This window comes from Rhinolophus sinicus, chromosome 3 (assembly GCF_057876585.1).
Source record: "Rhinolophus sinicus isolate RSI-liver-muscle chromosome 3, RSI-T2T, whole genome shotgun sequence".
NCBI lineage: Eukaryota > Metazoa > Chordata > Mammalia > Chiroptera > Rhinolophidae > Rhinolophus > Rhinolophus sinicus.
Genome location: NC_142503.1, coordinates 91,010,169 through 91,019,691, shown reverse-complemented (window position 1 = coordinate 91,019,691; position 9,523 = coordinate 91,010,169). Strand labels below are relative to the sequence as shown.

Here is a 9,523-nt window from a genome sequence, read left to right as displayed (position 1 = left end):
GGACATCCTCCTCAGATTCCAACCTACCCCGCTACTGGGCCTGCCTTCCCTTCTCCCATCTCCTCAGGCCTGGGGAATGAGGAGGAGGGTACTGACATCAATGGCTACATTCTCTTCCCACCCCAGATTCTTGACCATCTTTGGAAACTCCTCTTCCCCTTCTCTCTCCTGTTCTGATTGGCTTCAGAACACTCCAAAAAAAATGATTGATTGCCAAAAAATGTCCTTAAAGAGGAGAACAATGCCCTTCTTTAGTCCTTGCTGCTGGCTGGAATGCAGATGTGATGGCTGCCTTACCCTTACCTCTCACAGATCCCTCATTGGTACTGCCCTGCTGATGCCATCCCTAAGATGCAGGAACTGCTCTCCACTCCAGCCCCTGTAGACACATCTGGGCACTTTTTCTGGCGAAATCCACTTACTACAACCCAAATGAATATAGGGTCTGCCTCCCTGGGAGAGTCCAGCCCACCCTGGGTGTCCTGTCCTTGGCTCCAGTGACAGGTCCAGCCTGAGATCAGCACTGATCTTTCTGAGGGAGTCTCTGCTGGGTCAGCTCCTAGAACACGCCATGCTCTCTCACCTTCTAAGCTACCTAAGCATCACTAATTCCTGATAACTTGGGGCTATATAGGCTGTCCCCGCCCTATCTCCAAGGTTCAGGTTTAGGGACTCCTGATTGGAGACGTCAGGTAAGGCGCCTGTGTGACACAGCTCATTTTGGAGCGTGGCAGAGAGGCAAACCCCCATCATGACCAGGGCCTTTACAGGTCAAATATTCCTTCAGCCTTAGGCTGGGGGCAGGCCTCTGCTCATTCATTCATTCGTAGTTGTTTTTCATCATTCTAATGATTCATAATTACCACGCTGGGAAGCCCGCGTCATTTCCTTTTCTCCCGCAGCTACACTGACTGTCCATTTTTCTGTTCTCCATCCCCACCCACAGACCTTATGCCTGCTCTTCAGGGAGCTGGACTGGGGCCGTGGTCTGATCACTGGCGAGCCCTCAACCAGTGGGGTCAGGATGCTGAAAGCCGGATGCAGGAAGCCTCCGTGTCCGTGCAGGGGATTTGGGATGCCTGAAGAGTGGAGCGCGGCAAGCCGGGAACAAGGGGAAGAGATGGCGAGGGGTTAATCGCCCCTAACCCCTTCCCAGTCTCCGAGGCCGGAGCCGCTACCTTCTGCGCCACCTGGCGGCCGCCTCACGCCATCGGAGAGCAGACTCCGCGCGGGTCCGCGGGCCTGCGGGCGCGCGAGTGCGCGGGCGAGAGGGTTGGGGGGCGCCCAGGTTGAAGAGCCAGGACTGCACGGCCCAGGGAGGGTCACGTCTCTGGATTCCGGCGGACCCCACGACCTTCACGAAACCTCGAAACCTGGTGCCCTTGGGCCTTCACTGCGGCAGACGCGGTCCGAGACCCTGCGGGGCGCTCGGCGGCTGAGTGCACGTGCGCGTGCGCACCCACCCCACGCAACGCCTCGCACCGCCGCGCGCGCGCACGCACGTATGTCTGGACGCTCTCCAGAGCCGCCGGGTACTGCACGCAGTGGGCTGCGGGCTCGGGAGCTCGCCGCCCGGATAGGGGTGGGGGGGGCGTCCCTTGGTGCGGTGCACTTGTGCGGGCACCGCTGCACACTTTTCCGCCCTCACGTCGGGCGTGAGACGCCGCCGCGGCCGCACATTCCCAAAGGTGATCCCCCATAGGGCGGGACGTGGGGGGGGTCCGTGCGAACCCGGCCCCTCAGAACTGGCAGGGGACGCTGGGGCCAGGCCGCTCCCACCTGCCGGCCGCGGCGGCCAATTGGAGCCTGGCCTGGTGATGTCATGCCCCGGCCGGACCCTGGTGACGAAGTCCGAAGTCACCCGTCAGGGAACGAGAGATAACCTACCCGCGGGGGTTCCAGAAGTTTCCACTAAGACAGCGGAGTGCGGCCTCGCACCGCAGCCTTTGGCTTGCCACCACTTTGGGCTTCCTTCTGGGGTGTCCTCGAGTGACTTCTCCCGTCCCCTTCCTCCTTCAAGGCCCCCTTATTTCCACTCGTGATCTCATATTCACATCTCTATTCCCACAGGAGTGTCCCACGTCACCTTTTATCCACCAGTACTGCCCGGACCTCTGAGGAGGTCCTCAGCCACACTTTCTTGTGCCGGTCCCTCAATGCCACCCCTGCTGTGTCGTGTCTAGGGATGCTCATTTATCCCGCACCCAGCCCCCACAGAGGCTGTCACTGTGTCCGAGTGTGTCCGTCCGTATGTGAATGTCGGTCGCTGCGTTTGTGGCGGTTACTGCAGGAGACCATCGGTCTGCGTTGTCTGTCTCCAGGAAATTCTGTCCATCTATCACTGTGGGTGTCTGCCCTGCCGCTGCGATTCTTTCGTTTGTGTCTGTCACCGCGTGTCTGTCCGTCTGTCGGCGTCTGTCACTGGCATCCGTCTGGGTTCCCGGGTCTCTAGATCTCGGCTCCTAGGAAGGGAGACAGTGGAGGTGGCAGCTCGGGGCGGTGGGGAGGGGCGGGGGCGGAGACAGTGGGAGGGGGCGGGGGCGCCGTGTGGCCCGGAGTGGGTGTGTGCGGGGGGCCGAAGGCGGCGGCTGTCAGACTCGGCTCAGCCTGCGCTAGGGATCCTCCGCCGCCTCCAGCCCCCGGCGAGGCACGGCGCGGCCCGGCCCGGCCTGGCTGCCTCAGGTGAGTCTCCCGCCCCTCCCGGGACCTTCCCTCGGCCCGTGGCCTATTACGCGTCCGGCGGACGGTGCACTTCGGGGGGATCCAAGCCCCCATACCGGACGCCCGCTGCGCCCCCGGGCCTGCCCAGCGACGCCCTCCACCGCCCCACACTCATCCTTAACTCTTCCCTCGCCGCCGCAGACTTTCGGTCGCCCGCATGGGAACCGGCACCCCGCAGGGCTGGCCGCCGCCTCTGTTCTCAATTGCCTGTGGGGACCCCGGAGCCCCCCTTTCCCCAGCTCGTCCCCAAGTCTGGGGTCACTGGAAGATGCCCCCTGCTTGGGGCAGAGCCCGGGCTGCGCAGGTTCCTGGAGCCCAGCCGGGCCCACCTGATCCCGCGACCCCAGCGCCCCGGCGCAGCGCCCAGCCAAAGCCCCCTCCCAGGCCCAGGCGTCTCCTTCCCACAGGGACTCCGTCTCTATTTGGGGGCAAGGGGAGGCTTAGCGGAAGCCCTGAGTTATAATTAGCCCCACTCGGGTTTCCTAGTTAATCTCAGCACCACCACCACCCCAGCTCGGGGCACCGGAGACTGGGTGAGGGGTGACCGCCGCGAGAGGGGGTAGTTCCGACCCGGGGAATTTTGATCCCTTGGCTGGAGATGCCGGAACCGCAGCAGCTGCTGCCTCAAAATAGCGCCCCCGCCCCTGCAGCCGGGGATCTCTGGAGCTCCGGGACCACAAGCGTCCCGGCTCGCCCTTCAGACCCTTCCGCAATGCCTACAAGCCCCCAGACCCCCGCCCCAAGTTCCCGGCTCCTGGACTCGGGGCGGCGGGCGCCGTCCTTTTCTCGGTCTGTACTGCCCCTGTCTGGCGGCAGCGTGCACAGCAGCATCAGAATGGATGGGGGGCTCGAGTCCTGGGATCCAGGGCTAGCGAGGTCGTTTGCTGAGGCTAGGCGACTGGGAAGCGCAGCTGACCGGCACTCGCGGGCACCAGCGCCTGTGCCGCACAGTGGATGAGGCAGGATGGGGGGGAGGGTGTGGAGTAGGCAGGATTTGGGGTGCCCCAGGACCCACGGTTCCCACACCCTGAATGCCCAAACCACCCCCCAAGGGCCCTGGCCCTGACCAACGGAGGAGAGGCTTCTCCTTCACTCCACCGAAAGCGCCCTGTTCGGCGCCTCCCGTCAGCGAGGGCCCGCCCCTGTCGGGTGGCCTGTACGTTGACTGCGGCCTCTAGTGCCGCTGCCCGCACTGCTTGCACTGGGCCCAACCCAGTCCACCCAGCTGAGGCAAGGAGGTGAGGGCGGTGGGCCCTCTGCGGGGCAGGGGAGGGAATTGCTTGGCAGGTCTCATCTCTGTTCCCTACATTTGTCTGCTGGGTGTCTATGTGCCTGGTCTCTGACCCCTCTTGCTTCTCCCTGTCTGCCTGTGTCCTTGTCTCTATGTCCATCTCCCTCCCTCCATTTGTCTCCTCCTCTCCACCAACCTGCCCCACCTCTCTGCAGCTCAGCGATAACCCCGGGCAAGAATGTTACCTCATCTCCTCCCTCCTGGCAGCCTCAGGCCTTTACCCTCTGCCATTCTTTCTCCCAGCAGCTGCCTGCCTGCCCTGGCAGCCATGAGGCTCCAGTGGTGTCCTCTACACACTCCCTTCCCGATGGCCCCACTCCTTCTCCTCCTCCTCTTCCTCCTGGGAGGAGGGGCAGAGGCTGAGCACCTGGAGGACCCAAAGCTTCGGGTGATGGTGCGTGGGGGCCAGCTGCAGGGCATCCGCCTGGAGGCCCCTGGGGGCCCTGTCTCTGCTTTTCTGGGCATCCCCTTCGCAGAGCCACCTGTGGGCTCCCGTCGTTTTCTGCCACCGGAGCCCAAGCAGCCCTGGTCAGGGGTGCTGGACGCCACCGCCTTCCAAAGTGTCTGCTACCAATACGTGGACACCTTGTACCCTGGCTTTGAGGGCAGCGAGATGTGGAACCCCAACCGTGAGCTGAGTGAGGACTGCCTCTACCTCAACGTGTGGACACCATACCCTCGGCCTGCAACCCCCATCCCTGTCCTCGTCTGGATCTATGGGGGCGGCTTCTACAGTGGGGCCTCCTCCTTGGACGTTTATGATGGCCGCTTCCTGGCCCAGGCCGAAGCAATTGTGCTGGTATCCATGAACTACCGCGTGGGAGCCTTTGGCTTCCTGGCCCTGCCAGGGAGCCGGGAGGCCCCAGGCAATGTGGGTCTCCTTGATCAGAGGCTGGCCCTGCAGTGGGTGCAGGAGAATGTGGCAGCCTTTGGGGGGGACCCAATGTCAGTGACTCTGTTTGGGGAAAGTGCAGGTGCCGCCTCTGTGGGCATGCACCTGCTGTCCCCACCCAGCCGGGGCCTGTTCCACAGGGCTGTGCTGCAAAGCGGTGCACCCAATGGGCCCTGGGCCACGGTGAGCATGGGAGAGGCCCGCCGCAGGGCCACACTACTGGCCCGCCTCGTAGGCTGTCCCCCAGGTGGGGCTGGTAGCAATGACACAGAGTTGGTTGCTTGCCTGCGGACACGACCAGCTCAGGACCTGGTGGACCACGAGTGGCATGTGCTGCCTCAGGAAAGCATCTTCCGCTTTTCTTTCGTGCCTGTAGTGGACGGAGACTTCCTCAGTGACACGCCCGAGGCCCTCATCAACACTGGAGACTTCCACGGCCTGCAGGTGACTAGTGGCTGGAGGGGGTGAAGCTGGTTCCTCTAGGCCTGTTCTCCCACCCGCCCTCCCCCTGGGGACCCAGACATGAGAGCTTCTCAAGGTCCACTCCCAAAGGCCCAGGTTTCTCTTCCCTGAGGGCTTGATCCCAGGGTGGCCAGTGGGACAGAGGAAAGGAAATGTGGGTGTATTTTCTCCTCTCCATCCCCAATCTTGTACTCTCTTCCTTCATGGTTGTGGGTCTGTAACTGTTCATCTCTCTGGCTCTGTCTGTCCGTTTCTGTCTGCCTGTCTGTCTGTGTCTCCCCCACCTCCTGTCCCCTCAGGTGCTGGTGGGTGTGGTGAAGGATGAGGGCTCCTATTTTCTGGTTTACGGGGCCCCAGGCTTCAGCAAAGACAACGAGTCTCTCATCAGCCGGGCCCAGTTCCTGGCCGGGGTGCGGGTCGGGGTCCCCCAGGCAAGTGACCTGGCTGCCGAGGCTGTGGTCCTGCATTACACAGACTGGCTGCACCCTGAGGACCCGGCACGCCTGAGGGAGGCCATGAATGATGTGGTGGGCGACCACAATGTCGTGTGCCCAGTGGCCCAGCTGGCTGGGCGACTGGCTGCCCAGGGCGCTCGGGTCTATGCCTACATCTTTGAACACCGTGCGTCCACACTACCCTGGCCCCTCTGGATGGGGGTGCCCCACGGCTACGAGATCGAGTTCATCTTTGGGCTCCCTCTGGAACCCTCGCTAAACTACACCGTCGAGGAGAGAGCCTTTGCCCAGCGACTGATGAGATACTGGGCCAACTTCGCCCGCACAGGGTCAGCAGTGCTGAGGGGAGGACGGCTTCAGGAGCCAGGGAGGTGGGGGGGAGGGGGGAAACAAGCAGAGACAGTAAGGGCCAGAGAGAGCAGAGAGAGGGGAAAGTTCACAAAGGAGATAAAGCGGGAGAGAGGGAATGACAGGATACCAGGAAAGGAGGAGGAAGGAAAGAGGAAGGAAAGCAGGGTGGCAGCTCTTGAGAAGACAAGGACAGCAGCAGAGGGAGGCGAAGGAAAGAGATGGACAAGGAGAGACAGAGGAGTTACCATAGTAGTTCGGTGTGTCAACTGCAAAGCTGATCAATTGGACCAGTGGTGATTTTATCTGCTGTGACATGCACCCATGGGCACACGGAGTTTTACCTGCCTGAAGAAGGGGACAATAAATCCGGTATCACATGGGCGTTGTCAGAAGTAAATGTGATGTTTTGTAGAGATAGGACTGAGCCCAGTTACAGAGTAAGGGCTCAATAAATCATCAGTTTTTTAAAATGAGAGAAACAAAGACGACGGTGGAGCAGAAAAACTGAGAGAAAGGGAGAGGAGAGACAGAAAGGGAGGGCAGGAGGAAGGGGAAGACTCCGATGTTGAGGGATACTGGAGAAGATAAAGAAGGATTAAGCAGTGGGAGGGAGGGGATGGGGCTCCCCTTGGAGCGGAGAAGGCATGGAGTCTGGAAGCAGCCTCCTCTCTCTCCATTCCCCAGCCCCCAGGGCGGGGCAGGCTTGCCTGAGGCTGAGCCTTACCTTTCCTTCCGCAGGGACCCCAATGAACCCCAGGACCCCAAAGCCACGCAGTGGCCACCGTACACCGCGGGAGTGCAGCAGTACGTGAGCCTAAATCTGCGGCCGCTGGAGGTGAGGCGGGGTCTCCGCGCACAGGCCTGCGCCTTCTGGAACGGCTTCCTACCCAAATTGCTCAGCGCCACCGGTACGCAGGGGCCAGCGGGCAGGGGCTTGGCGGAGGGGGTTGGGGGATGGGGCGCGGAGAGAGAAAGGGGAGTGGAAGCCGGCGGGGTGTAACCCCTCTCTTCTCCCCACCAGCCTCGGAGGCTCCCAGCACCTGCCCAGGCCCCGCCCACGGGGAGGCTGCCCCGAGGCCCAGGCCCGGCCTTTCCCTACCCCTCCTACTCCTCCTTCTCTCCCGGCTCCTGCCGCTGTGACCACGGCCTCTTACCCCTCCGGCCTCAGGGGACCCTCCTCTAAAGAGTGGTGGGACCATGGGAGAAGGGCACCACTCAGGGATCTCCGACCCAGTGCCCCTTCCCTCCTCAAACCGAGAGACTCAAACTGGACAGGGAGTGGGGAGGGGTGACCTACAACCCGTCTCAGGGACCCACACGCCTTTGTTGTTTAAATAGAAATGAAAAAGCCAATTTTCTTTTTTTATAAAATTATTCCTTAGGGCCTGAGCCTGGAGTTTTGGGGGAGAGGGAAAACCCGGGCTAGATAGCACCTCCCAGAGGGGCTATAACCGTCAACCATTTCTGTCTCTTCTCTTTTCCCCATAAACCTACGGATGCTCCCCCTTCTGATCCATTCCGTCCCCCTGTCTTCCGGTCATTTTCTCCCCCTCCCTCCTCCTTCCCTGGCCCCGCCCCTACCCTCACTCTCCCTCTGGACTTTCGTCTTTCGCATGTTCTCCTGATCCTTTTTCCACTATCCCACGTGGCCTCCTATTTTCTCCTTGTATCCTCCTGCACTCACGCTCCCACCCCCCGTGTCCGTTCCCCGACCTTTCCCGTGTTCTCCCCGCCACGCACCCACTTGCCGGGCGGCCTGGCCGCAGACACGCTGGACGAAGCGGAGCGCCAGTGGAAGGCCGAGTTCCACCGCTGGAGCTCCTACATGGTGCACTGGAAGAACCAGTTTGACCATTACAGCAAGCAGGATCGCTGTTCAGACCTGTGACCCAGGCGGGACCCCCACGTCCCGCCGCCCTGCCCGCCCCTCCCGGCCCACTAGCTGTATATACTATTTATCTAGGGGCTGGGATATAACAGAGGAGCCCTAGACCCTCCCCACCCCGACTTTCCCCCTGGGTTCCCGGTCCTCTGCATGTCTCGGCCGAGCCCCCTCCCCTGCGGTGCCTTCGCCCCTCTGGGCTGCCAATAAACTGTTACAGCCACAGGCGTGTACGCGACTGGGAAGCGGGGGTTGGACGGAAAGCCTAACCGCTGGGCTGAGGGAATCGAAGGATAGGCGCTGGAGCCCGCGCACTGGCAGACTCTGAGCCGGGACGCAGCGCGCCCGCCCCTGCGTGGCGGAACTCGCGCCTGCGCAGAAGGGAGGTGCGGGCTCGGCGGAGGGGCCCGCGGCGGTGCATTGTGGGAACCCCGCGGGTCGGCGTAGCCTCCACAGTGCTCTCCTTCAGCTGCTGCCTGGTTCCCGGCAAGAAAGTCGCCAGGTCGTGTGTGCCTGTTCTGTCCGCAGCTAGCCCAAGACCTAGGGCCAAGACTAAGCGCTGGAGCCTGAGTTCTCCCTGGAGTTTGCTCTGCGCCGCCAGGACGCAGCATCTGCCCGGCCTCGGCAACCTCCGCTCCAGCCGAACGCCCTGGATCTGCTGAAGGACGTCCACATGGGCCTTGCCCCACCCGGACGTGGCCCCGTTCGCCTGGCTGTCCTCTCGGGTCACTACCTCTACTATCACTACGGTTGCGACGGCCTGGACGACCGAGGCTGGGGCTGCGGATACCGCACTCTACAGACTCTGTGCTCGTGGCCAGAGGGCAGGCCCGAGGGCGTGCCCGGGATGGCCGCCGTGCAGACTGCACTGGAGGACATGGGCGACAAACCTTCTGGGTTCCGGGGCTCCCGGAGCTGGATCGGCTGTGTAGAGGCCAGCCTCTGCCTCGACTACTTCGGAGGGCCCAAGGGGCGCCTATGCCATGTGCCCCGTGGAGCGGGTCTTCAGGGGGAACTGGAGAGGCTTTACTCCCACTTCGTAGGGGGCGGGGGTCCTGTAATGGTTGGGGGGGATGCAGATGCCCAGTCCAAGGCCTTGCTGGGGGTCTGCCTGGGGCCAGGCACCGAAGCCTACGTCCTGGTATTAGACCCTCACTGCTGGGGCGCTCCAAAAAACCCCAGTGAACTACAGGCTGCTGGGTGGGTGGGCTGGCGAGAAGCAAGCACAGCCTTTGACCCCAACTCCTTCTACAACCTGTGTTTGACCACCCGAAACTCAGAAAAGCAGCGGCAAGCTCTGGACTGAGGCAAAGATCCCAAAACTAAGACCGTCAGCTGCCCCACCCCACCCCACCCCACCCGCACAGACACCTATCCATTCTCAAAAGCAGAGGCTTAGAAGCTGGGGCCTTTGGCGTCAATAAAGTGGCAAGACAGCTAACCACTGCCCCAGCCAATGTTTGGGAGGA

General features: G+C 62.2%; 2 protein-coding genes across 10 annotated transcripts; both read left to right on the top strand.

Annotated features, from left to right (window-relative positions):
* The first annotated feature begins 2,002 nt into the window (after window positions 1-2,002).
* On the top strand, window positions 2,003-8,277 carry ACHE (acetylcholinesterase (Yt blood group)). 9 transcript variants are annotated; one of them, XM_088796751.1, is made up of 6 exons: window positions 2,041-2,343; window positions 3,774-3,959; window positions 4,256-5,348; window positions 5,666-6,150; window positions 6,911-7,080; window positions 7,939-8,276. In XM_088796751.1, the coding sequence occupies exons 1-6, from the start codon at window positions 2,186-2,188 to the stop codon at window positions 8,058-8,060; spliced, it is 2,214 nt and encodes a 737-aa protein (XP_088652877.1). In that variant the 5' UTR covers window positions 2,041-2,185; the 3' UTR covers window positions 8,061-8,276. The 9 variants fall into 9 exon arrangements, with proteins under 9 accessions (XP_088652876.1, XP_088652877.1, XP_074184458.1 ...); XM_088796750.1 differs by lacking the exon at window positions 3,774-3,959 and having other exon boundaries at window positions 2,003-2,343; window positions 7,939-8,277; XM_074328357.1 differs by lacking the exon at window positions 3,774-3,959 and having other exon boundaries at window positions 4,259-5,348; window positions 7,939-8,277.
* A 316-nt stretch (window positions 8,278-8,593) lies between these two features.
* Window positions 8,594-9,495, top strand: UFSP1 (UFM1 specific peptidase 1). The gene has a single exon (XM_019752696.3). It carries the CDS (start codon window positions 8,728-8,730, stop codon window positions 9,358-9,360), a length of 633 nt encoding a protein of 210 aa, XP_019608255.2. The 5' UTR covers window positions 8,594-8,727; the 3' UTR covers window positions 9,361-9,495.
* The last annotated feature ends 28 nt before the right edge of the window (window positions 9,496-9,523 follow it).

Bases quoted from the DNA above. Each gene is read 5' to 3' on its own strand.
- ACHE (XM_088796751.1), top strand. From the start codon at position 2,186: ATGCTCATTTATCCCGCACCCAGCCCCCACAGAGGCTGTCACTGTGTC. The intron at 2,344-3,773 runs GTGGGTGTCTGC...CCACCCCCCAAG, and splicing joins AATTCTGTCCATCTATCACT to GGCCCTGGCCCTGACCAACG. The intron at 3,960-4,255 runs GTGAGGGCGGTG...TCTTTCTCCCAG, and splicing joins CACCCAGCTGAGGCAAGGAG to CAGCTGCCTGCCTGCCCTGG.
- UFSP1 (XM_019752696.3), top strand. From the start codon at position 8,728: ATGGGCCTTGCCCCACCCGGACGTGGCCCCGTTCGCCTGGCTGTCCTC.